Source organism: Phyllobates terribilis, unplaced genomic scaffold (assembly GCF_046119375.1).
Source record: "Phyllobates terribilis strain yellow unplaced genomic scaffold, ASM4611937v1 Scaffold_11__3_contigs__length_659146591, whole genome shotgun sequence".
Classification (NCBI taxonomy): domain Eukaryota; kingdom Metazoa; phylum Chordata; class Amphibia; order Anura; family Dendrobatidae; genus Phyllobates; species Phyllobates terribilis.
Genome location: NW_027362771.1, coordinates 433,713,478 through 433,741,129, shown reverse-complemented (window position 1 = coordinate 433,741,129; position 27,652 = coordinate 433,713,478). Strand labels below are relative to the sequence as shown.

General features: G+C 46.2%; 1 protein-coding gene across 3 annotated transcripts in view; it reads right to left on the bottom strand.

Moving 5' to 3' along the window:
- The window catches only part of UNC45A (unc-45 myosin chaperone A), a 32,258-nt gene extending 22,799 nt beyond the window's left edge, over positions 1–9,459 (bottom strand). For 2 of the 3 annotated variants that reach the window (XR_012251306.1, XM_073653194.1), the window contains exons 1-6: positions 9,286–9,459; positions 3,934–4,092; positions 2,611–2,647; positions 2,159–2,334; positions 625–717; positions 382–549 (exon numbers count right to left, since the gene is read on the bottom strand). Coding sequence is in view for 2 of the 3 variants with exons in the window: in XM_073653194.1 (XP_073509295.1) it covers positions 382–549; positions 625–717; positions 2,159–2,334; positions 2,611–2,647; positions 3,934–4,092; positions 9,286–9,309 (657 nt within the window). In the remaining variant the exon portion in view is untranslated. Of the gene's footprint in view, positions 1–381; positions 550–624; positions 718–2,158; positions 2,335–2,610; positions 2,648–3,933; positions 4,093–4,222; positions 4,340–9,285 lie in introns of all 3 variants that reach the window. The other variant, XM_073653195.1, reaches the window with a different exon arrangement.
- Positions 9,460–27,652: the final 18,193 nt, after the last annotated feature.

Genomic DNA, 27,652 nt, shown 5'->3' with positions numbered 1-27,652 from the left:
TATGCGCTATCTTGAAGAATTTGCAGCAAAAAAATGACAAACACCTAAAGACAAGAAAAGTCACTTAAAAAATACAAAATGATGAATCCGGGCCTGATGGTAGAGTCACTCATGGAATATGAATTATACTTTCACAATAGCAGACTGCGGTTTCTTTCAGTGTTTGCCAAAACTGTAATAGATCTTAGAAGTCACAAAGTTTAATGCTTGTGTAGACTAAATACTGTGTACCTTTGGAAGCTCCAAATACTACGCAATTACAACTGAAAATCTGTTTTTTCAGTTATTTTTTAATTTTCCCAAAACATTGTGCAAAAAAATTAAAAAAATAAATGACAGCTGCCCGTTCTCAGAGTCTTATAATTCAGCTTGAAATCTTACTCGAGTCTGGTGACCAGCGCAGAGTCCGACCAGTGTCCTCAAAGCCGCCAGCATCATGTCTGATTTTTTCGTTTCTAGCATCCGCTGCAGAAGACGGACCCCATCACTCTTAAATATCTTCTCTGCTCCAGCGTCTTCTCGAGCCAAGACTACTAAATTTTGTGCTGCCTGCAAAAGTATACATATAATTTAGTATCCTCCTAGGGCAGCAGGACCTCACATCACCTCCCAATCGATCACTACCTTCTGTTGCTTATCAACATCTTTCTCTTCAGGATCGAGCAAAATATAAAACATCTGGTCCACACGAGAGTCGGTAGAGGACATGAGCCGCACCTGTAGAAAATCATTTTAAGATTTATTAGAAAAAGCAAAAACTTACTTATAGTGTCTATGTAGAACAACTGAGATTATGATGAAATCAGACGTAATTTACAGCTTAGGAGGTTTTCACAAACAGGTTTTGGAGTAGTGGATCTGCTCCAAGATTGGTACTCCTCAAAAGCGACTCCAAAAAGTGTCCTACTCATTTCAATGCTGTTCATGTGATGAGTTTGAGAGTGCTTTTGAAAAACGCTTGGTGGGGGAAAGGAAATGGGTATGACTTTTAAGGCTATGTGCACACAGGTGTTTTTTTTTTTTTTTTTAAAGACAAGACATGAAAAACGACAAGTTTTCTAGTGGAAACAAGTTCAGGAAACGCTCCTTCTCTGGGGTGATTTTTGAGGAGTTATTTTGTTTCCTGAAGTGGTTTTGTAGGATTTTTCAAGTGTTTTTGGAGGGTTTTTCCTAAAAGTTTTTTTCTTTTTGCAGAATTTTGATTGGACAGTGCCTAGTTTGGACGGAATCCATCAAGAGGCGCTTCAAAGAAATGACATCCCTGTTCTTCTCTCCCACCAGAAGAAAAATACTCAAAAAAAAACAAAACGGAATGCATGAACAAGTTGCTGGTTTTACAATAGAAATAAATAAAAACAGTTTTTCACACATTATTTGGAGCAGAACCGCTCCTCAAAACGATCCACGTGCATGTACTTTTAGAAGCGGATCATGATGGACTCCGCTCCAAGCTAGGTACCGTCAAATCCAAGGGCTTCCAAAAACCCTTCAGAAAAAAAAAACAAAAAAAACCTCTTGAAAACTGTTTCATGAAAAGAAAAACTCTACCAAAAAAGGAGCCTTTCCTGAAGCAGTTTCCATTTGAAAATTGAGTAGTTTTTCAATGACTTAAAAACCTCTGTGGTGTGGATGATAGCCAAAGACTCCCTTGCATCCAAGCTGTAGTCACTGCTCATAGCCCTGATATAAATGAGCCGAGATAAAAAGAAACCAACACTGCTGAAAAGAAATAGCAGATATCACCACCCATAGGGGCAGTGGTTTCAATACAGATTTTTGTTTTCTAAAAAACTATAGTTAAAGCTATTACAACATAGTTGTAGTGACCCACGTCAGTCAGTGATAGGGTGGTCTCGTCTTGTTCAGCCTAACAGGACAGGCTTTGTAATGATGAGGGAGCGTATTATAAACCCTTTTAAAAGTAACCCCTTTAAGAGTGTATTTCCACTTCGTACACTTAACGCATATTTGCAACATATTGTGGGACTCACATCTATAATACATGTACGGCATAGCCACAGGATATGCTATAAATGTACGAGGTGGACCTAGCACTTTAAGCTTTTTTTCATAATAGACAGGATAACCCATTTTAATAAATGTAAAATAAATGATTATTCTTTTTCATAAAGAAAGTGTGTGTCTGTAAACGGAATACCTTCTCCTGTGTCCGGACTCCTAAGTTCCTCACAGAGTCCTGAAACACTTTATTTTTGGGTTCCAGAGTGAGACATCTCCGAAGGTCAAGTATGGCCTGGTCTAATTTGCCTAGCTTCTCCAAGGCTTGACTGCGCCTGAACAAAGCCTTCACGTCACCTCCATCCACCTCAATCGCTGTGAAAAGAATAAACTACTGTTAGCGAAACTGTCCATGGACACGTCCCAGAGAAATTTCCAAAGCTCAAGAAACCAACAGTACAGAATATGACGAGAAGATTGTGTAAGGACGAAAAGTTAGTTGTGGGTTTCCAAGGAAAAAAAAAAAAAAAAAAACCAGAACAGAAGATGATGGTTTTGGTGCAAACATAAGGCCATCGGGAAAAACAGGATACAGAATGACATGGTGTGAACCCACAGTACGCACATTTGTAATACTTCACTTCCACTTACCTTTTGATGCGTCTTCTTCTGCCTTTGCGTAATCCTCCTGTAAAACACAGACATCTATATACCGTAACTGCCATCAATTCTGGACAATAGCAGACCGGCTGATCACTAATCTCACAGGGCAGCCCCACTTCCATAGGGATCTATGACACAGTCATAACGGTGATGGTGGTAGGACAACATGAATAGCTCTAGGCTGACATCTACATGTTTCATGCAACTGAAACGCGTAAATGCCATCTTTGATTTTAAGGCTATGTTCACACATGTTGGTTTTTTTACGTCACAAATCTGCAGCAAAACTGATCTCTGGCAGGAAACCAGCTGCGTCAAAAATGTAGGTTTTGCTGCATTTTTTGATGCGTTTTCTTCACTGTCCTTCTGTCTCTATTGAATGCATGTATATAAAGTTCTGTGAAAAAAAAGAACCCCATTCTATTTTGCCATCAAAAACGCTGATGCAAATTTTGGTTTGTTTTTTCAGCGTTTTTCACCACCCATTACTTCCTATGAGTGAAAAACGCTGAAAGAAGTGACATGTTCTATTTTCCCAAACCCCAACCGAGGCACTAAATACACAAAAAAAAACCCTGTGAACAGAGAATTCTGGTTTATCATAGACTTTGTTGGTACTGCAAAACACAGCTGAAAATTTTGCATAAAAATCAGCAGCAAAAAACGCTGAAAAACACAACATCTGTGAACATAGCCTAACATGAATGTCGTCCCCTGTATGATGCCTACTTGAATAAAGAAGACTATGTCTGCTGGTCTGGATTATCCTTCCTTTATAACATAAATAGTAAAAGCTGTTACGATCAGAGCTGTACCCACCAGTATGGTCATATAACTTCTCTGCACTGCAATCACATCATCCCCAGCCTCCGCTGTGTGCACAGCGCTCTCATTAATGCAGGGTATGCATCAACTGGGAAGACACATGATTTTTCTTATAGGTGCTGGTGGTCTGAAAGCCAACAACCTGACTAACAGCAACACAATCTTCTGTGCAACTTTTGTTTTATTGTACTGTAAAAACAGTGGTGTAGAATAAGGTCCCTTAAAGGATCTGTCGAGCACCTCGGTACTGATGGTGCTGGATATGCCAGTTGATGATACACAGCACGAGTCATAAGCATAGCTGAGTGTTGTCGGGTTGCATGCTCCATATTTCCCTACACACCCATAGCCTATAGTCACACATACGTGTGACCTGTGTGTGCTGCCCGATTTTTGTAGGCATTTTACTCATTAGATCCGATGAAAAAAAAATAAAGTAGGGGTGTGGTGTGGCAGCATTCGGACAGTCCTCCGTCATGTACGTACCAGCTTCAGGTGGCAGGCGGAGCGGTTCCTATGTAGTACGGCCGCATCCTTCTTATCCGTGGACAGCTTCAGCGCTTTTGTGTAACAAGACAGCGCGGCTTCGAAGTCTCCAGATTTGAAGTACATGTTACCATCTTCTCGGAGGTTTTCTGAATTCATCTATGGAAAGTGTCCAAAATCAAGACATAAGATGCATTATTACCAGATCAGGCAGGATCAATGCCCAGCTCACAGACAGGAAGAGTAGTACAGGATTTTCCTGGGTCACCCCAGAATGGACGTTTATCACCTTTCCATAGGATCCCTGGGGGCCTCACTAATCACTAGGAGGCGGCTCCTTAGCAGGGTTACCAACCGTCCAGAAATTCCAGGATAGTCCTACAAATAGGGCATTTTTTTGCCCTGTCTGTCAAAAAAAAAAATTTGAGGTGTCTGTGATTTTTTTTTGAAGCTGAAGAAACTTATACTGATTATTTTGATTGTAATTGTCATCATTTTACAATGAATGCAGCTCATGTCTTTATATCAGAATTTTGGGTTGTAGATATGCATAACTGATAATCAATGATTTATTAAACTTTTTTAAAAAAAATGATTTTTTGATAAACTGTCCAGAAAAAAAAAGTCTAGTTGGCAACTGTGGTCCTGAGCCCCACACCCTCCCTACAGAGGAGCAGTGAGGAGGAGGAGCGGTGCAGAGCGCACAGCTCCGCTCTAGCCACAGTCACTGACGGTAACAAAAGTGGAGCTGTGCGGCGTCCGTCAGCCCATGTGACTTCTTCATCTTCCTCATCACTGCAGCCATGGACCTACTTTCTAGTGATCTTTGGGAATCTCAAGCAGAGATCCCACAATGAGCTTTTGACATTGTAGATTACTTGTGTTTTTTTATATGCATTTTAACGCTGCAATTTTTGTCTCTTTTTTTACGTAATGTTTTAAATAAAACTGCTTTTGTTTTGGAAACTCCCTGTTACTTGGCTTTGATAAAACTTTATTGATAAAGTCATGTGTGGATCACGGTTTTTTTTTTTTTTATCAGTAGATTTTACTCATATCATTCAAGCCTATGGGGAAAATTTGCAAATAAAACTCAACTAGATATAGCAAATAAGTACATAAAATATAACTTTTATTAATGAAAAGTCTAAAAAGAAATTTATAACATGATGCCCATATGGTGTATCATAAGTAAAAAGATATAAATATCTACGATATAGCTGGACAGAATATCAGGCCCTATTAGGTCCAGCATAAGTAAGAATAATGAAGGTATTCAAGCTATGAAGTCCAAAAAGAGAACCCCACAGATACGCAAAAAAACAAGGTATATCTCACCAAATGCCCATATAGCAATATAGACGGTGATTATACCTATATCTGTGTATACCCATAGACAAAACCAGCCATTATTAAATGGTAAATAAGTATACAATCAAATAGAGCTATGAGGGGCCTTCTATTATCATCCAGGCACTCAATCCTCATAAAACATGGAAACATCTCACCCGGGGTCTTTTTATATATATCTGCTCCCCCTTTACATTCCAGGTGATGAGTTAATCCATGGAACATCCCAAGCCGAGGTATACCTCACCAAATACCCATATAGCAATATATACGGTGATCATACCTATATCTGCATATACCCATAGACATAACAAGTCATTATTAAATGGTAGGTATGTATACAGAAATAGAACTATGAGGAGCCTTCTATTACCATCCAGGCATTTAAATCCTCATAGAACATGGAAACATCTCACCCGGGGTCTTTTTATGTCTGCTCCCCCTTTACATTATAGGTGATCAGTTTGTCCACGGAACATCCCGACGCGTTTCAATCCTTCATCAGGGGTATATAGTTCCTCTTCATTAAGGGTATATCATTCCTCATTCCTGCATTGGTTCATTAATCATATCCTAATGCCTCAAGTGGGTACACATTATGCCCTGCTTTATATGCGTGCGTTAAGCCGCGCTCCTTCATAATTACCGCGCTGACCGTGACGTATTTCCGGTCCCAGAATACCACACTGCCGGAAGTAAACATCACGCGTTACCATGGGCATGGAACGCACTTCCGGTCCCAGAATACCCCGTTACCGGAAGTCAACGTCACGCGTTCCCATGGATATGGAACGCAAGCGTGCTGCTAGGAAACACGCATCACCTTACCAATACGTGGTGCCGCCTCACGCCATGCTGGAACCCACAGGTTCCTCCCCCATGCGATCCAGCAATCATATTAAGTGGGATAAAGGATTTTCAACAGCGGGAAAAGGCCACCCTCCGTTGTCCACATCTCTATCAAAACAAATACCCCAAATAATAATAATGTGTAAGAAGGCTCTATCTGTTAGTCACCAGAAAAACTGCCTAATTGTCTAAGTAAACACGTACAGTTCTCTCCATAAATTTATACAAATAGATCATGGATTAAAAAGGTTTTTATCGAGATAGAAAAGACCATATAAGTGCAATGCTTCGGTATGTTACATGGGGGTTCCCGTGGGAACCTTTTTAATCCATGATCTATTTGTATAAATTTATGGAGAGAACTGTACGTGTTTACTTAGACAATTAGGCAGTTTTTCTGGTGACTAACAGATAGAGCCTTCTTACACATTATTATTATTTGGGGTATTTGTTTTGATAGAGATGTGGACAACGGAGGGTGGCCTTTTCCCGCTGTTGAAAATCCTTTATCCCACTTAATATGATTGCTGGATCGCATGGGGGAGGAACCTGTGGGTTCCAGCATGGCGTGAGGCGGCACCACGTATTGGTAAGGTGATGCGTGTTTCCTAGCAGCACGCTTGCGTTCCATATCCATGGGAACGCGTGACGTTGACTTCCGGTAACGGGGTATTCTGGGACCGGAAGTGCGTTCCATGCCCATGGTAACGCGTGATGTTTACTTCCGGCAGTGTGGTATTCTGGGACCGGAAACACGTCACGGTCAGCGCGGTAATTATGAAGGAGCGCGGCTTAACGCACGCATATAAAGCAGGGCATAATGTGTACCCACTTGAGGCATTAGGATATGATTAATGAACCAATGCAGGAATGAGGAATGATATACCCTTAATGAAGAGGAACTATATACCCCTGATGAAGGATTGAAACGCGTCGGGATGTTCCGTGGACAAACTGATCACCTATAATGTAAAGGGGGAGCAGACATAAAAAGACCCCGGGTGAGATGTTTCCATGTTCTATGAGGATTTAAATGCCTGGATGGTAATAGAAGGCTCCTCATAGTTCTATTTCTGTATACATACCTACCATTTAATAATGGCTTGTTATGTCTATGGGTATATGCAGATATAGGTATGATCACCGTATATATTGCTATATGGGTATTTGGTGAGGTATACCTCGGCTTGGGATGTTCCATGGATTAACTCATCACCTGGAATGTAAAGGGGGAGCAGATATATATAAAAAGACCCCGGGTGAGATGTTTCCATGTTTTATGAGGATTGAGTGCCTGGATGATAATAGAAGGCCCCTCATAGCTCTATTTGTATACTTATTTACCATTTAATAATGGCTGGTTTTGTCTATGGGTATACACAGATATAGGTATAATCACCGTCTATATTGCTATATGGGCATTTGGTGAGATATACCTTGTTTTTTTGCGTATCTGTGGGGTTCTCTTTTTGGACTTCATAGCTTGAATACCTTCATTATTCTTACTTATGCTGGACCTAATAGGGCCTGATATTCTGTCCAGCTATATCGTAGATATTTATATCTTTTTACTTATGATACACCATATGGGCATCATGTTATAAATTTCTTTTTAGACTTTTCATTAATAAAAGTTATATTTTATGTACTTATTTGCTATATCTAGTTGATATCTTCATAATAAGTCTTTTGGTCTCTGCTGGATTATATGCAAATAAAACTCATTTTATTTACTGAAAGAGAAATTGACTTGTTGCAGATTTCAGACACACGGTCTGTTCACACTGCGCTACCAAAAAACAAAACAAAAAAAAAAACAGTGGGCAGGAGCTCTTACAAATCTCATTCCTTTTGCTGGAACAGTAAGAAGCTGTGTTTTTGTGCATGAAAATACAATATGCAGCATCAAAAAATCATCAAGAGCTCATCGAGGGAACTCAGTCTGAGAGATGGCCGCAAAGATGAATCCCTGATCCTGTGGACTGGCAATGAATGACCTTATGTGACAACCGAGCAGTACTATACGGCCACGGCCCCACTATCAGTATTTGGTCAGTATTTTTTCTCAGGAGTGGGAGTCAAAACCAAGAGAGGAAAAAAAATCAGAGAAAAAGGTATAATAGAAACAAGTCACCAATTCTGCATTTATCACCCACTCCTGGTTTTGGCTGCCACTCCAGAGAAAAAATACTGACCGAACACTGATAGTGGGGCCGTGGCCTAAAATATTTTGTAGATACAGCTCACCCCATCCTGTAGACGTGTGCTGTTCAGCCTAGTCCTGGACAATCCACTCTGGATAGAGCTTGTGAGGGGTCAGGCAGCTTTGTCCAAAGTTGTGAAAAGAGGTTTTTCAATCCACCAAAGCGAATTAAAAGCAAAAATACCTTATTATGATTTCATTAAAATAGTAGCACAGGCATAAAAAATATACTGACGCGATTCGAGTCCGATAGATATATCTACTATTAAGTGTCAGCCGGACTCGAATCGCGTCAGTATATTTTTTATGCCTGTGCTACTATTTTAATGAAATCATAATAAGGTATTTTTGCTTTTAATTCGCTTTGGTGGATTGAAAAACCTCTTTTCCCAATGAGGAGACGCCCCTCTATCCTCAGGTATATAATGCTGATGATAAGTGCGCTCGGCTCCTAGTGAATGTGACAAGTCAGGACTGCGGAGATCCAGCATTGCCACCAGACAGGATCGTCTATCCCGGGGGTCATCACGCTCACCCCACGCCGATCAGACAGTGTGAATGAAGCACAACCACCAGCCATTACCAAGAAGCAACCTAGTGTCACAGCTTGTGGCTCGTGTGGCGCCCGCATGGTGGCCCCAGTGGTTAATCCGGCCTCATCTGTCAGTCATACCCCATTGATAAGTGGGTGTCCGAGCCCAGGAAACACATCACACAGTCACTATGGTCTCACAATAATAATGGGGCTGAACAGTCACAGCTTTGTCATCATTATTCCAAAATGTCATGTCAGACAAGTCGCATGTAAATCGCACGTGTCGGATCACTGTGCAGCCCCCTCCTTGTCCATGAATGTGAGAAGCACCAGGCTTCCAGGATGTGCAGGACACAGCAAGCAGACGGCACATTCTCTGCACACCAGCCCTGGTCCGCCGGGCTCCAGTTCTGACCTTGTCCGTGCTGTTCTCCCCCATCTCCAGGTGACGATGAAGGCCGCACCCGGAGCCGCGCTATTTCCCAGCTGCCGTAGCCCGCTGTCACCTCCTGCAGCCGGCTGTGACTAACGCTGCACCCCGCGCCTGACTCCGCCCACCGTGACGTCACTACAGCGCCTGCCAATACCTAATATGGCAGTGCTGCCATTTGCCCGGCCCAGATGTGCGACTAGTACTAATTGCAGAGCTAAGGTCGCACACGAGGCTGCGGACACTGGGACTTGACGTAGCGAAAACGCAACCGCACATGGGCACTGTACACACGCCTTTTCTGATATGACAGATGTAGAAATGCCGACATTCGAGACTGGACATCTAGGAGATTCAAAAAAGGAAGCAAGAAGTGGCTCCCAGCACAGTGTACTTTCTTAGGCCCCATTCACACTGCATTCTTCCGCCTGGTCAGTTGTCCCTTCGGGGCTTACTGCTGAACCTCCCTCAAAACGGGATTCTGAGGTATGGGGCCATAGATTATAATGGTGCTGGCAGAGTGAACGCATACCTCCCAACTTTTGAAAAACAGAAAGAGGGACCAATCATGCAGAGCATAGCCATGCCCCTGGTGACACCCCAATCCATGCCTGTTTACCATTGTCTTTCTCCCCTGGCAGGAGGAGTTGTCAGAGTGGCGCTGGCAGTGAGTAAAATTCTATGTGACCTCAGGCTTCTGAATTCTCACAGCGATGCACTGCACACTTTTGGGATTCTTCCTGGCACAAGTATGAGATTTGTATACTTCTGGCCACATTCCCACTAGATGTGTCCGGCCTCGCTCAATTCATTTTCATTGAGTGCAGCCACGCATGTCTAGTCGGCACGTGACCGCATGTATGCAAATTGCCGGAACGAGAGAATCCTGACAGCGTGCAGTGCAGACTGTCAGAAGTCTGCAGTCACATAGAATAACTGCAGGCTCATCACAAACCTGGACAACCCCTTTAACGCTCCTAACAGAAATAAAAATAGGAGAATTAGTATCACAAAAAACATTTACATCCAGGTACCTGATAGATGACGTCTCTGGAGTTGTTCTCTTTCTTTTCGTCTCCATCTAGTCCAGACCCCTTGAGGACTTTCCTCATCTACAGCTCGTCTCTGCAGACTTCCATCTTCTCCGGTCTTCTGCAGCACATCCCAACATGACACCCTTAAAGATAGCAGGGTCATTATAATGCTCCTGAATACAAATATCTGCCCTACCCTGAGCCCCTGAATAAATAATTGCCCCTCACTATATTCCCTGCACAAAATATGACCCCCACACTGTCCCTCTTATAGTACATGCTCTACACACTGCCCTCTCCTTACCATACTGGGCCCCCTCTTCACACTGTCCTCTCACGCTATGTCCCCCCTATAGGGCCCAGTCTCTATACTGTGCCCCGTCTCTATACTGTGCCCCCTCATCACACTCCCCCTTCCTTGGCATACTGTCTACTCATGGCTGTTACCTTACACTGTCCCCCTCATGCTTCCCCACCCCCATCACACACACACACATTACCCAGACTTTATTCTGTGCCCACTCACACTTTTCTCCCCCCATACTGTCTCCTCACACTATTCCGCTCAATAGTCTCCTCACACATTTACCCTCTCACTTTCCATACTCCCTCCTCACACATCTCCCCGACTCCCCATACTGTGTCCGCACACATCCCATCGCCCTCACTCCCAATACTGTGTCCACATACAGTACAGACCAAAAGTTTGGACACACCTCATTTAAAGATTTTTCTGTATTTTCATGACTATGAAAATTGTACATTCACACTGAAGGCATCAAAACTATGAATTAACACATGTGGAATTATATACTTAACAAAAAAGTGTTAAACAACTGAAAATATGTCTTATATTCTAGGTTCTTCAAAGTAGCCACCTTTTGCTTTGATGACTGCTTTGCACACTTGCCATTCTCTTGATGAGCTTCAAGAGGTAGTCACCGGAAATGGTTTTCACTTTACAGGTGTGCCCTGTCAGGTTTAATAAGTGGGATTTCTTGCCTTATAAATGGGGTTGGGACCATCAGTTGTGTTGTGCAGAAGTCTGGTGGATACACAGCTGATAGTCCTACTGAATAGACTGTTAGAATTTGTATTATGGCAAGAAAAAAGCTGCTAAGTAAAGAAAAATGAGTGGCCATCATTACTTTAAGAAATGAAGGTCAGTCAGTCCGAAAAATTGGGAAACCTTTGAAAGTGTCCCCAAGTGCAGTTGCAAAAACCATCAAGCGCTACAAAGAAACTGGCTCACATGAGGACCGCCCCAGGAAAGGAAGACCAAGAGTCACCTCTGCTTCTGAGGATACGTTTATCCGAGTCACCAGCCTCAGAAATCGCAGGTTAACAGCAGCACAGATTAGAGACCAGGTCAATGACACAAAGAGTTCTAGCAGCAGACACATCTCTTCAACAACTGTTAAGAGGAGACTTTGTGCAGCAGGCCTTCATGGTAAAATAGCTGCTAGGAAACCACTGCTAAGGACAGGCAACAAACAGAAGATACTTGTTTGGGCTAAAGAACACAAGGAATGGACATTAGACCAGTGGAAATCTGTGCTTTGGTCTGATGAGTCCAAATTTGAGATCTTTGGTTCCAACCACCGTGTCTTTGTGCGACGCAGAAAAGGTGAACGAATGGACTCTACATGCCTGGTTCCCACCGTGAAGCATGGAGGAGGAGGTGTGATGGTGTGGGGGTGCTTTGCTGGTGGACACTGTTGGGGAGTTATTCAAAATTGAAGGCATACTGAACCAGCCTGGCTACCACAGCATCTTGCAGCGGCATGCTATTCCATCCGGTTTGCGTTTAGTTGGACCATCATTTATTTTTCAACAGGACAATGACCCCAAACACACCTGTGTAAGGGCTATTTGACCAAGAAGGAGAGTGATGGGGTGCTACGCCAGATGACCTGGCCTCCACAGTCACCAGACCTGAACCCAATCAAAATGGTTTGGGGTGAGCTGGACCGCAGAGTGAAGGCAAAAGGGCCAACAAGTGCTAAGTATCTCTGGGAACTCCTTCAAAATTGTTGGAAGACCATTTCCGGTGACTACCTCTTGAAGCTCATCAAGAGAATGCCAAGAGTGTGCAAAGCAGTCAGCAAAGCTAAAGGTGGCTACTTTGAAAAACCTAGAATATGACATATTTTCAGTTGTTTCACACTTTTTTGTTAAGTATATCATTCCACATGTGTTAATTCATAGTTTTGATGCCTTCAGTGTGCATGTGAAAATACAGAAAAATCTTTAAATGAGAAGGTGTGTCCAAACTTTTGGTCTGTACTGTACAATTTCCCATCGCTCCTCATACTGTGTCTGCACACATCCTCCCATACTGTTTCCTCATACATGCCCAACATCTCAACCCTTGCTCCCCATATTGTGTTGGCACCTGTCCCTTCTGTGCTCCCCACACTTGTGTTCTCAAATCATCCCCCCGTTAAACTAAATCTCCCCCACACAGAATAAATACCCCAACACACAGTAAATCTCCCCCACACAGAATAAATACCCCAACACACAGTAAATTAGCCCCATTACATTAAATTCTCCCCCACACACTCATAGTAAAAACCCACACACGCATAGTAAATACCCCCACACACAAATAGTAAATACCCCCCCACACACAGTAAATTCCCCTCACACGCATAGTAAATCCCCCCACACATACATAATAAATCCCCCCCACACACACAATAAATACCCCCACACTGTAAACCTCCCCCAGCCGTTACACAAAATAACCCCCCCCCCCACCAACATTTAATCTTTGGGTCTTCAGCTCCACTAATGTGGACCACTTACCACCAATGTGCCCCTCTGCCTGCTGCGCCGGCAAGTGATGTCAACAGTGTGATCACATGACATGATCACGCTTCAGAAGATGGTCTGATCCTGCGATACTCACGTCTACAATTGAACACTGGGTGCCGGCGCTGCAGGTTCTGTGAGCTGACTGTCAGCTTGACACCTGGCTCAGAGAACTGCCAACTAGTGATGATTGAGCATGCTCGTTGCTCAAGATTTACGAGCATGCTCGGGTGAGCACCTATTATCTTCAGTGTGCTCGAGTATTAAGTTTTCGTCACTCCGTGAACATGATTTGCGACTGTTTGACAGCTTTAATACATGTGAAGAATGGTGGAAAACCAGGAATTCCTCACATGTATTAAAGCTGTCAAACAGTCGCAAATCATGTTCACGGAGCGACGAAAACTTAATGCCCGAGCACACTGAAGACAATAGGTGCTCGCCCGAGCATGCTTGTAAATCTCCAGCAACGAGCATGCTCACTCATCACTACTGCTGACTCCTAGTCTGGGGGGCGGCAGAATGCAGCCGCCGGGGGAGACACTTTGGACCTCCGCATTAGGCGGCCCGACTGCACCCCCCTGCCGGCTGCACCCGGGGCATATGCCCCGGCTGTCCCCCCAGATATGCCTCTGAAGGGGAGACAGAGGGGGCATAGTCTGATATAAGAGGGGCTTGTCAGCTGCTTCTCACTGCTGTGCGGGAGCCGCAAGCTCCCGGCCGGGACTGCAGGGCGGAGGCTCAAAATCAGGACTGTCCCTCCATAAGAGGGACGGTTGGGAGCTATGGTATCACACAGGATAGGATTACATACACATCTTAGCAGACATTATCACACAAGAGGGGATTAGGTACACGGCTTAGCAGACAGTATCACACAAGAGCGGATTAGGTACAAACACCATAGTATTAAGGTAAGGATTAAAAACAGGACTATTTCCAGTGTAGCCGCCTGCAAAAGAGAAGACAATCCATGGTGTCTTCTCAGGGTCCCCCCAGCAGCAGCAGCAGCTCCGCCTCCTGTGTGCTCCCTTGTGGCTGCTTGTGCTCCTGTGTGTGCCTGCTTCTTCAGTGCTGTGGCTGCTGCAGGCACACCTCAGAAAGCAGCCACTAGTGATGTGTAGGTCGCGAATGATCCGACACAAAGAGCCGGCTCCCTGTTGTGAGTGATGGGAGCCAGCACCCCAGTGAGAGCCACTAACTTCTCTAAATGGCTCTCACTGGGTGTAAAATTGCAGTGTTCAGCGATCGTAACTCTGATCACCCAAACCAAACTCCGCCAACTCTTCAATGTAATTGGTTAATCATGAGTAGGCAGAGTTTTGGCGCATCAACGGAGTTCACCCATGGTGAACACATATTTACTAGCGATCCATTTAGGATCCAAAAGAGCCGACTCGTTTTGGTGAGCGAAGCCAGGTCACCAAAAACAGCTGGACTGCCCATCACTAGCAGCCACACAACGGAGCATACAGTAGGCAGAGCTGAAATTACCTCAGTCCAGGAGCCTGCAGAAGAGGAGACAGAGGAGGCGTGGCCTGATACAAGGGGGGCGTGTCAGCTGCTTCTCACTGCCCAGCGGGAGAAGTAGGGTCCCGGCCGGGACTGCGGTACAAAGTCTCAAAATCGGGACTATCCTGCAGTATGCGGGACGATTGGGAGCTATGGTGAACGTGCGCTCTGCCATGCATCATTTTCGGATGTGTAGACCTACTGGAGACGGACACCCAGACGTAGTAGACTGCACCCAAGTGTCCACCTACATTAGGCATTTCGCCCGAAAATGATACACAGAGCACACGTTCACTCTGCCAGCACCATTATAGTCTATGGCCCCGTCGGCACATACATCCAAATGCCATTTTGCGGGGGTCCTGATGCAAGCCCCGTCGGGAAGAATGCGGTGTGAAAGGGTTCGTACATCCCTTCTATTTATTTTGGACGCACACCCACTATCAGATTTTAAAGGGAATCTGTCACCAGTATTGCACTCCCCCCAAACTACAGGTGCATCTCACTAAATTAGAATACCATCAAAAAGTTAATTTATTTCAGTACAAAAAGTGAAACTCATATATTATATAGAGTCATTACAAACAGAGTGATCTATTTCAACTGTTTATTTCTGTTAATGTTGATGATTATGGCTTACAGCCAATGAAAACACAAAAGTCATTATCTCAGTAAATTAAAATAATTAACAAAAAACACCTGCAAAGGCTTCATAAGCATTTAAAAAGGTCATTATCTCAGTAAATTAGAATACTTAACAGTATAGCAGCTTGAAAAATGATTTTAAAATCTGAAATGTTGGCCTACTGACTTTGGTCTTGATAAAACACAGTGGACCTACACCAGCTAATGACATGCCTCCCCAAACCATCACCGATTGTGGAAACTTCACAATAGACCTCAAGCAGCTTGGATTGTGTACCTCACCACTCTTCCTCCAGACTCTGGGACCTTGATGAAAATTGGAACTCTGGAACCTTGTGCAGTGTGTCAATGACTGCCTTCTGGACATCTGACAAGTCAGCAGCCTTCCCCATGATTGTGGAGCCCACTGAAACAGACTAAATGACCTTTTTAAATGCTTAGGAAGCTTTTGCAGGTGTTTTTTGTTAATTATTTTAATTTACTGATATAATACGTTTTGTGTTTTCATCGGCTGTAAGCAATAATCATCAACATTAACAGAAATAAACACTTGAAATAGATCACTCTGTTTGTAATGACTCTATATAATGTTAAGGGTCTGGGTGGTGGAACCTCTGTGCTTTGATGCAAGGAGGGACCAGAGGGGCGTAACTAAGTGCCTACTCGGACCGACCCAGGTCACACGGCGGCTTAGTCGACTCCGTGAACCAAGGAGGGACCAGGCAGGTGAACCAGGTGCTACTCTGGGACCGACCTTGTGTGAGAGCAGGTGACTCCCACTGTTAGAGTCTATTTTGTTTTACTATCGGCCATCTTGTTGTGGTTTGCTGGCTTCTAGTCTTTTCCTCTGGTGCTGGGTTTCTTGGTCACGTGATCTTTGCACTCTTTATTACTCAGCACCTGACTCCCATTCTCCGCTGGACATCAGTGTTGTAACGCTCGTGCTCTGGCTAAGTAGCCTTGTTTAGTTCTTCTTGCTTTGGACTTTTGTTATCCTGGGACTTCTTGTTCCACCAGTTTTGTTTTCTCTAATTTTCGTTTCTGCAGCTAACTTTTCTGTTAGGAGGTCTCCTGCTTTTGCTCCCAGTCCTTAGATCTTTTAGGGACCCCTTTCCCCGTCCTACAAGTCTTCATTTGAGTTCAGTGCAGGAGTTTTGGTGGGGCTATTCATAAGGAATAGGGCACCCACCCCAGCGTAGGGTGAAGCTGAGTCTCAGTGCAGGCACAGCTTTACCCTCCTATTCCTTAGTTCTAAGTTGCAGAACATAACACCCATGGGTCAGATGACAGGAGCTGACCGGTACAGCGGATGAGCACGGCTGGTAGGCTGGCGGGTGATCCGGGTATACAAGCAGACGGGTACGACGGATAGCCAGACAGGTACTCCGGGTAAACGAGCAGGCGGACACGGCCGGTAACTTGGCAGGTGCTCCGGGCAGGCAGGCAGGTGGGCACGGCAGGTAACTTGGCAGGTGCTCCGGGCTGGCAGGCACGGCTGGTAATCTGGCAGGTGCTCCGGGTAGGCAGGCTGGCGGACATGGCAGATAGGCAGACTGGCGAGCACGGCTGATAGACAGACTGGCAGGCAGGACTGTTAGACAGACTGGCAGGCAGGACTGTTAGACAGACTGGCAGGCAGGACTGTTAGACAGACTGGTGGGCAAGGAACCTGAGTGCTGAGGAGAGTGTTAGCACACAAACAACAACCTTGCACAGGCACCTCCATTTTGGAGCAGGTACTTAATACAGGGGCAGTCCTCTGGCCATTGGCCGGAGACTCTTTAAGATGGCGCGCGCGGCGCCTTTAAGACGGACGGAGCGCGCGCGTGCCCTAAGCACGGTGCCCGGGAAGCTGTGCGCGCCTTAGCAGCGGGAGAGCAGTAAGACCCCAGACCGGGACCGCGGCAGTGAGGGGAACGGCGTCTCTGCCCGGCAGGAGGCATAGATGCCAATGCTACAGTACCCTCCCTTTACGCCCCCTCTTTTTTAAGCCCGCGAGAAATTTTTCTAGAAGATGAGTAGCATGAATGTTCTCCGTGGGCTCCCAAGACCTCTCCTCAGGACCAAACCCCTTCCAATCCACAAGAAAGAAAGTCTTTCCTCTTACCCGCTTGGTGGCCAAAATGTTTTCTACCTCAAAGACATCCTCAACGGAGACTGGAGCTGGGGTGATACCTGGATCGTCAGAGAAAGAATTAAGGACAACCGGTTTGAGGAGAGACACGTGAAAGGAGTTGGGAACCCGTAAGCAGGCCAGGAGTTTCAGCTTGTAAGCCACCGGATTAATTTGGTTCAGAACCTCGAACGGACCGATGAACCGCTGACCCAACTTGTAAAAAAGGTATCTTGAGACGAACATATTTGGAAGAAAGCCAGACCTTGTCTCCCGGACGGAACAGAGGCGGGTCCAGACGTCTCTTATTAGCATGCTTCTTTATCCGCTCCGAGGACTGAAGAAGCGCGGATCTAGTGTCTTCCTAAATTGAAGAAAATTCGCTGACAAGAGACTCCGCGGCAGGATTGTGCACTAAAGAGGAGACGGGAGAAGGGATCAGAGGGTGTCGACCGTAGACCACAAAAAAACGGAGTTTTAGCTGAAGACTCGCTCTCATGGTTGTTATAGGAAAACTCGGCCCAGGGCAGGAGCTCAACCCAATCGCTATGGTGAGCGTTAACAAAGTGTCTAAGAAAACTGGTGAGGATTTGATTGATGCGTTCCACTTGGCCATTGGACTGAGGATGATAGGCCGAAGAAAAATCCAGGGAGACATCCAGCAGCTTGCACATAGCTCTCCAGAAGTGCGAAGTGAATTGAACTCCGCGATCCGAGACAATGTGGAGGGGTAAGTCGTGAAGACGGAAGATGTGATGGATGAAGTCCTTAGCCAGCACCGGTGCAGACGGAAGACCAGGCAGGGGAATGAAGTGAGCCATCTTAGAAAAGCGGTCGGCGACCACCCAAATGACAGTACAACCGGAAGAAACAGGGAGATCCGTGATGAAGTCCATTGCAATATGTTGCCACGGAGCGAAAGGCATGGGAAGAGGAAGAAGACAGCCAGCAGGGAGGTGCCTGGGGATCTTGTTACGGGCACAAGAGGAACAAACCACGACAAATTGCCCGCAACATCCTTGCGCAGGGTGGGCCACCAATAATGTCGGGCAATGAGCAGAAATGTCTTCCTCTGGCCAGTGTGACCAGCCAGTTTGGACGAACGACCCCACAGTAAAACCTTCTTCCGATCCTGAACCGCTACAAAGATCTTATCGGGAGGTAGATGAGACCGGTCAAACGGAGCAACAGTCATTATTTTGGAAGGGTCAATGATATGTAGAGGCTCCTCCTCCTGGTCGGTAGACAAAAATGAACGGGATAGAGCGTCGGCTTTAATGTTCTTGTCTGCCGGGCGGTAGTGGAGAGTAAAGCAGAATCAAGCAAAGAATAGTGACCATCTGGCCTGACGCGGGTTTAGTCTTTGGGCGTTCTGCAAATAAGCAAGGTTTTTATGGTCAGTGTAGATGACCACCGGGTGCAGAGCCCCCTCCAGCAGATAGCGCCACTCCTCCAGTGCCAATTTGATGGCCAGCAGCTCTCGATCTCCTATGGAGGAGTTGCGCTCAGATGAGGAGAAGAGCTTGGAGAAGAAGCAACAGGTTACCTTTCTCCCGGACGAAGATTTCTGGGTGAGCACTGCTCCAGCCCTGGAGGAGGAGACATCAACCTCCAGAAAGAACTGCTTGTTACAATCCGGACGGTGTAGCACTGGAGCGGACGAGAAGGCTTGTTTAAGGGAGACGAAGGCTTTCTCTGCCTCGGAAGACCACTTCCTGGGATTTGCTCCTTTACGGGTGAGAGCAGAGATGGGAGCATTCCAGGAGGAAAAACAAGGAATGAAGAGGCGGTAATAGTTTGAGAAACCCAGAAACCGTTGAATCGCCTTCAATCCCTCCGGTCGAGACTACTTTAAGACCGCAGACACCTTCTCGGGATCCATTCGCAGACCGGTCTCAGAAATGATATAACCAAGAAACGGCAAGGAGGTCTGCTCAAAGAGGCAATTCTCGTATTTAGCATACAGGTGATTCTTCCGGAGCCTCAGCAGAACCTGACAAACATCCCTCCGGTGTGAGGGCAGATCTGGGGAGAAGACCAATATGTCGTTAACTAGCTCCTGGAAGACAGCTAGGGCATTACAGAGACCGAAGAGCATCACGCGGCATTCATAGTGACCGTCCCGGGTGTTGAATGCCATCTTCCACTCGTCTCCCTGACGAATCCGGACCAGATCGTATGCCCCCCGAAGATCGAGCTTGGTGAAGATCTTCGCGCCTTTTAGGCAGTCAAACAACTCCGAGATGAGAGGCAGGGGGTACTTATTTTTGATGGTAATCTCGTTTAGACCCCTATAGTCTATACAAGGACGAAGCGAGCCGTCTTTCTTCTTGACGAAGAAGAATCCTGCTCCAGCCAGAGAGGTGGATTTCCGGATAAATCCCCTAGCAAGATTCTCCTCAATGTACTATGTCATAGCACGGGTCTCAGCCAACGACAAGGGGTAGATTCGCCCGCGAGGAGGTGAAGCACCAGGTATTAGGTCGATGGGGCAATTATACGGCCTATGAGGTGGTAGTGTCTCAGCCTCCTTTTTGTCAAAGACATCCACATAGGACCAGTAGGGTGCCAGCAGGCCAGGTAGGTTAGCCGGCGTAGACGGGGTTCAAGCAGGGCGAACTGGAACCAGACAGGACTCATGGCATTCCTGACCCCAACAGAGCACTTCACCAGATCTCCAATTCAGGACGGGCTCATGTCTCTGTAGCCAGGGCAGACCAAGCAAGAGGTGATGAGAGAGACCAGACTGCACATGAAAGGAGATCTTCTCCGAGTGCAGCATTCCCACCTGAAGAGTTACAGGCTTGGTGACCAGCAAGATGGTTTCCGGGAGAAGCTTCCCATCCACTGAGGAAACCGCCAAAGGTTCAGCCAGACGTATGGTAGGAATCTGATAACGCTCCACAACGGCATGTTGAATGAGATTCCCTGCGGCTCCGGAATCCAGAAAGGCAGTCTCGAAGAAGCGGGTCTCACCACTGGTGACAGAAATGGACAGAGTCAAGGACAGAGAGGAAGAACTCTTGCCCTGGATTACCTCTCCGAGCGGTCCTAGACACTGGAGTTTCCCGGTCTCACCGGGCAGGAAGGGATCAGATGCTCTATACTGCCACAGTAGAAGCAACTCCCTTCAGCGCGGCGTGTCTCCTGGCGAGACTTGACCATCTTGGCTTGGTCAAATTGCATTGGCTCTGGCGAAGATACTCGGGGGATTGCTGGTTGCGAGACAGGCCTTTGGAAGGTTGGAGCGAGACGCGGAGGTCTTCTCTCCAGGGTCGTCTTCTTAGCACATTCCAGAAAGCGGATGTCGATCCGGGTAGCTAAAGACACCAGGTCATCCAGGGTAGGAGGTATGTCTCGGCCGGCTAGCTCATCCTTGATCCGTCCGGAAAGGCCCTCCCAAAAGGTGGACACCAGTGCCTCATTATTCCAAGCCAGTTCAGATGCGAGGGTGCGGAAACGCACGGCATACTGTCCCACAGAGATACTCCCTTGACGGAGTCGGAGAAGTGAGGAGGCAGTAGAAGATCTTCATCGAACACAGTTCTGAAAAGCCACGAGGAAGGCCTCTATATCGGACACCAGAGGATCCCCTCTCTCCCACAGAGGGTTAAGTCACGCCAACGCCTCTCCGGTGAGGTGAGACATGATGAATGCCACCTTGGCCCGGTCGGAGACGAACTGGTGTGCCAGAAGTTCAAAATGCAGCGTTCACTGATTTATGAAGCCCCGACATAGAACTGGGTCACCATCGAAACGTGGAGGCACAGAAAGCTGGGGTCCAAAGCCGGGTGCCACAGCACCACTGGGTTGAGGTACTGCCGGAGTGGGTGCCGCTTGATTAGAGATGGACACCGACGGAGTGGACAGCGTGTCCAGGCGGGAGTTGACTGTCCGCAGATAGCACAGAATAGTCTCCTGTTGGGATCTCTGGCAAGAGACCTCCTGGTACAAGTCAGAGAGCGAAGGAGCCTGGGAGCCACCGGATTCCATGGCCTGTGCAAACTGTTACAGGTCAGGGTGGTGGAACCTTTGTGCTTTGATGCAAGGAAGGACCAGAGGGGCATAACTAAGTGCCTACTCGGACCGACCCCGGTCACACGGCAGCTTAGTCGACTCCGTGAACCAAGGAGGGACCGAGCAGGTGAACCAGGTGCCACTCTGGGACCGACCTTGTGTAAGAGCAGGTGACTCCCACGGGTCAGATGACAGGAGCTGACCGGTACAGCGGATGAGCTCGGTTGGTAGGCTGGCAGGTGATCCGGATAGACAAGCTGGCGGGTACGGCGTTTAGCCAGACTGGTACTCCGGGTAAACGAGCAGGCAGACACGGCCGGTAACTTGGCAGGTCCTCCGGGTAGGCAGGCAGGTGGGCACGGCAGGTGCTCTGGGTTGGTGGGCTGGTGGGCACGGCTGGTAATCTGGCAGGTGCTCCGGGTAGGCAGGCTGGCGTACACGGCAGATAGGCAGACTGGCAGGCAGGACTGTTAGACAGACTGGCGGGCAAGGAACCTGAAGGCTGAGGAGAGTGTTAGCTCACAGACAACAACCTTGCACAGGCACCTCCATTTTGGAGGAGGTGCTTAATACAGGGGCAGTCCTCCGGCCATTGTCCGGGACTCTTTAGGACGGCGCGTGTGGCCCCTTTAAGAGGGAGGGAGCTCGCCCTAAGCACAGTGCCCGGGAAGCTGCGCACGATGCGCGCCTTAGCAGCAGGAGAGCAGGAAGACGCCAGACCTTGACCGCGGCGGTGAGGGGAACGGCGTCTCTGCCCGGCAGGAGTGAGAGACGCCGATGCTACATATAATATATGAGTTTCACTTTTTGTATTGAAGAACTGAAATAAATTAACTTTTTGATGATTTTCTAATTTTGTGAGATGCACCTGTATATACATGGCATGTGGTTCTCTCACAGACAAGTCCAGCAATACCTTTAACATGGCCAGTCCATTCCTCCGTTACTGAAAAATCGGCGTTTGTACTGATATGTAAAGACCTATTTGTAGATCTGGAGCCTCTGTCACTTCAGCTCTATAGCCTCCTGCTTGATTGACAACTCTTTTACCTGAAGTCACACAGCATAGAGGCGGTGTATCCAGAGGGGAATCATCCGCATTGCATCCGATTTATACGGATATATGCCATTATTAACATGGGACACTGTATTTCAACATGTCCATTTTAAAATGTTGATGTATAAATACAGATGTCACACGGACATATAAGACGGACATACGCATGACAATATGGATGGAAATTGTACAAGCTTTCTGGATGAAACTCAAGACTATTTTTCATATTACTCTGATGTAATCTTCCTATGTAGCGCTCTACTTTTTTTACATAAATCTTCACACTACACAACCTCAGAGAACACTGCTACTCTGGGGGATGTCTTCATTCCGGGAGGCAGGGAATGTGGTGTGGACGAAAACTGCCACTGGAGCGCAATATAGACCTCAAAATGCAGATATAAGCCCCCAAACTGAGTATTGAGTATGCATCTGAGATTTTCACGCTAAATAAAAAATGTTAGGTTACTATATTTTCCCTAGCATTAAAGGTGTTGTCCAGACTGCAGACTTGTGAATCCTCACAGTGCGCACACTGCTCTCTGTGAGGATTCTCCATTGTGGGCGACAGACGTGTGACCACAAGTAACTGGTTAGCATACATGCAGTCACTTGCCAACTAGACATTGCGTGGCCTCACTCAATACAAGCGTATTGAGCAAGGCCAGACTTCTCTACACGGAATGTGTCCGGAATTATGTAAGTTGAATACTTGCGGTCACATGACCGCTGGCATGTGGCAGTGCTCGCTGTGAGGAATCACAGATTTGCAGTCACATAAAGTGACTGCAGACTTGTAACCCAAGGCCGGACAATTCCTTTAAAGTAGTGCAACAGTTGGACTAAAGCCCTAATCAGCAGCTATAGGCTACTGCACAGCCAACCCTAAGGCCCGGTCCAACTGCTTTGTGTCCTGACCTGAGCTAAGTGAGGCACCATAGGTAGCCAGTGATTTGTGGACATGTAACACCAGCCTTACTCTCTGCAGGAGCCGTCACTTGATTGATCCTTTCCGCAGAGTTAAATTAATAGTAATTTTTTATTCAGGCAAGAAAGAGGATCCTCATGCTCACAGTCCTTTATTGAAATTTGAACCACCTCTCCCCCAGTCTACCCTTCTCCCCCAGAAAAAATTGCCATCCATTCCACTACGTTGGCATGCCATTAACATTCATATATGTTATTTCCTTTGTGTGTATTGGAACAACATAAAAAAAATGAGAAAAAAGGCAAATTAGACATAATTTCACATAAAACCCCCAAAATGGGCTGGACAAAGTTGTTGGCACCCTCAACTTAATATTTGGTTCCACACCCTTTGGAATAAATAACTGCAAGCAATCGCTTCCTATAACCATCAACAAACTTCTCACACCTCTCAATTGGAATTTTGGACCACTCTTCTTTTGCAAACAGCTGTAGGTCTCTCAGTATGTTTGGGGTAATTGTCCTGCTGGAAGACCCATGAATCTGACCTAGGAGGCAAACCCAGCTTTCTGACACTGGGCACTACATTACGACCCAAAATCCTTTAGTAATATTCAAATTTCATGATGCTTTGCACAAAGTCAAAGCACCCAGTGCCAGAGGAAAAAAACAACAACCCCAAAACATCTTCAAACTTCCACTATATGTGACTGTAGGTACTGTGTTATTTTCATTGTCGGCCTCAGTCCATTTTCGGTAAACAGTAGAATGATGTGCTTTGCCAAAAAGCTCTATCTCGGTCTCATCTGTCCGCAAGACGCTTCCCCAGAAGGATTTTGGCTTACTCACGTACATTTTGGCAAACTGCAGTGTAGCTTTTTTTATGCCTCTGTGTCAGCACTGAGGTCCTCCTGGTTCTCCTGTCATAGTGTTTCACTTTAATCAAATGTCGACGGATAGTTCGCACTGACACTGATGCACCCTGAGCCTGCAGGACAGCTTGAATTTCTTTGGAATTTGATTGGGGCTGCTTATCCACCATCCGGACTATCCTGTGTTGCAACTTTTCATTAATTTTTCTCTGCCGTCCGCGCCCAAGGAGATTAGTTGCAGTGCTATAGGTTGTAAATGTCTTGATTATGTTACGCACCATGGACAAAGGAACATCAAGATCTCTGGAGATAGACTTGTAACCTTGAGATAGTTGATATTGTTCAACAATTTTGATTCTCAAGTTCTCAGACAGTTTTCTTCTATTTTTGTTCTCCATGCTTAGTGTGGCACACACAGATACTAAATGCAAATATTGAGTCAACATCTCCCCTTTTTATCTGGTTTCAGGTGTGATTTTCATATTTCCCAAACCTGTTACTTGCCACAGGTAAGTTTGAACCAGAATCACTTGTTCGAAACAAAGTTGTCCATCCACAATTTTGGAAAGGTGTCCGGCCCATTTTTTTTTTTGTGTATTCCATTACACACAAAGGAAATAAACGTGTATAACAAAACAAGTGTAATTGCAATAATTTTCTGGGAGAAATACTTCCTTTTTTTTTCTGGAATAGTTTCAAGGGTACCAACACTTTCAGCCATGACTGTTGTGAAAAAGTCACTGGCAAAGTACTGGAGGGGAGATATGTAGCACTGAGATTGTTAGCTCCAGTAATATAAACATAGAAAAAATGTTCCAGCACACAAAGTGATGAAGGGTTAATCAGCCATGTTTAATGCTAGGGTGATTAAACACCTGTAGAGAGGGAGGAGGTCAGAGGACAAATTCCCAGCTTTTAGAGCATATGGTGTAGGTGGGACTGGAGGCACAAGCTCTGGAGCTGTATTGCTATGTGAAGGAAATCTAAACCTTGGGTTGTTTGTTTCTGAGCAGGTGGTTACCCGTAGCAACAAGAACTGTGCCATACGTTATGTTTTGTTTTTCCTTTTAGGCCGGAAAGGCCATATTTGTGTTGCTAACATTGCGGTGATTTATGCCGAACTCTTAATAAACCACGGGAAATTTAAATAGACAGTGTTCCTGTGTCTACCTCTATGTGCTGTCAAGTGAGCTGATCTACCATAGTTGGTGCTGGAAGTGCGGGCAAGATCCCCAGGAAGCAAGTGTGATGGTTGTAGACAGACTGCATGTCGAGGCTGTAAGGATGGTCAGACAAAATGGAGGAGCTGATCAAGCACCTGGTCCAAAGCCAACAGCTGCAGCAGCATTGGGAGCAGCTGCAACAGCTGGCACAACAGGAGACAAGCAAGCTACTTATGCAACAACTGCAGCAGCAGCTCCAGCAGCACCAGCAACAGAGCCGACAACAGCAGCAGCGGATTGATTTAGTCACAGAGGTGGTTCGTGGCACGGCGGCAGCTCCGACTCCAATGTCAGCTGATGATTTCTCTGTCCGGAGGGCGGTGAAGAGAGCCTTGCAGGAAATGACCCCGGGTGACGACATAGAGGCCTTTCTAACCATTTTTGAAAGGGTTGCCAATAGGAAGAAACTCCCACCAGAGCAATGAGCGGAAGTCCTGGCGCCATTCTTAACGGGGGAGCCACAGAAGGCCTACTATGATTTAGCCTTGCAGGACCCCAAAGAATATGAAAAATTGAAAGCAGAAATTTTGGCATAGAAAGAAAAAGAGCAGATATTGTTCTCCATACTGCAGGGGCGTACATAGAAGTCATGGGGCCCCATAGCAGAAGCTCTAATTGCCCCCCCCCCCTACAAAAAATAAATATTTGTCTGTGTCACAGAAGAGGAGATCTCATAACTTTCCAGCCTTTACATAGTAATTTACCTCCTTCTGAAGTCATAGATTCCTCCTTCATTGCCCCCATAAAGTATGATGCCAACAAAAGTGCCCCCCAAACAATATGATACCCCTATGGTGCATTCCTCCACATGCACAGTATAATGACCCTATTGTACCCCACTTCAACTCCCACGGCAAAGTATGGTGACCCTAACACAGTATAATCCCCCAACTGTGAACCCCACAGAGCCCTCCATACACTCTCATGGCCCCACACAGCCCTCCAAACAGTATAATGGCCCCCACACAGCCCTCCAAACAGTATAATGACCCCACACAAACATTCACACTGTATAATTGCTTTCATACAGTATAATTGCCCCCCACATAGCCCTCAAAATATTATAATGGCCCCACATAGCCTTCCATATAGTATAATGCACCACCAATAATCTTCCACATAGTATAATTCGCCCCCATAATCCTCCATATAGTATAATGCTCCCCTCATAAACCTCCATATAGTATAATGCGCCCCCCATAATCCTCCATATAGTATAATGAACTTCCCATGGTCCTCCATAGAATATAATGCACTCCCCATAGTCCTCTATACAGTATATTACACACCCCATAGGGTAAAATGCAGCCCCCATATAGTATAATGCATGCCACAGTCCTGCAGTATTATGGGCACCACATACTCACTGATTTTAAAATACCGTATATTTTAAATAAGCCGACCCGAATATAAGCCGAGGCCCGTAATTTTACCACATAAAAATGGGAAAACCTATTGACTTGAGTATAAGCCTAGGGTGGGAAATGCAGCAGTTACTGGTAAATTTCCCCATCCTCATATGTGTGGCCCCCTCAATGCCACAATTCCTGGTATGTGTGGCCCCCACAATCCTTGCTATGTGTAGCCTCCTCAATCCCCCAATCCCTGGTATGTGTGGCCCCCTCAATCCCCCAATCCCTGGTATGTGTGGCCCCCTCAATCCCACAATCCCTGGAATGTGTGGCCCCCTCAATCCCACAATCCCTGGTATGTGTGGCCCCCTCAATCCCACAATCCCTGGTATGTGTGGCCCCCTCAATCCCACAATCCCTGGTATGTGTGGCCCCCTCAATCCCACAATCCCTGGTATGTGTGGCCCCCTCAATCCCACAATCCCTGGTATGTGTGGCCTCCTCAGTCCCCCAATCCTGGTATGTGTGGCCTCCTAAATCCCCCAATCCTGGTAAGTGTGGCCTCCTCAATCCCCAAATCCTGGTAAGTGTGGCCTCCTCAATCCCCAAATCCTGGTAAGTGTGGCCTCCTCAATCCCCCAATTCTGGTATGTGTGGCCTCCTCAATCCCCCAATCCTGGTATGTGTGGCCTCCTCAATCCCCCAATCCTGGTATGTGTGGCCTCCTCAATCCCCCAATCCTGGTATGTGTGGCCTCCTCAATCCCCCAATCCTGGTATGTGT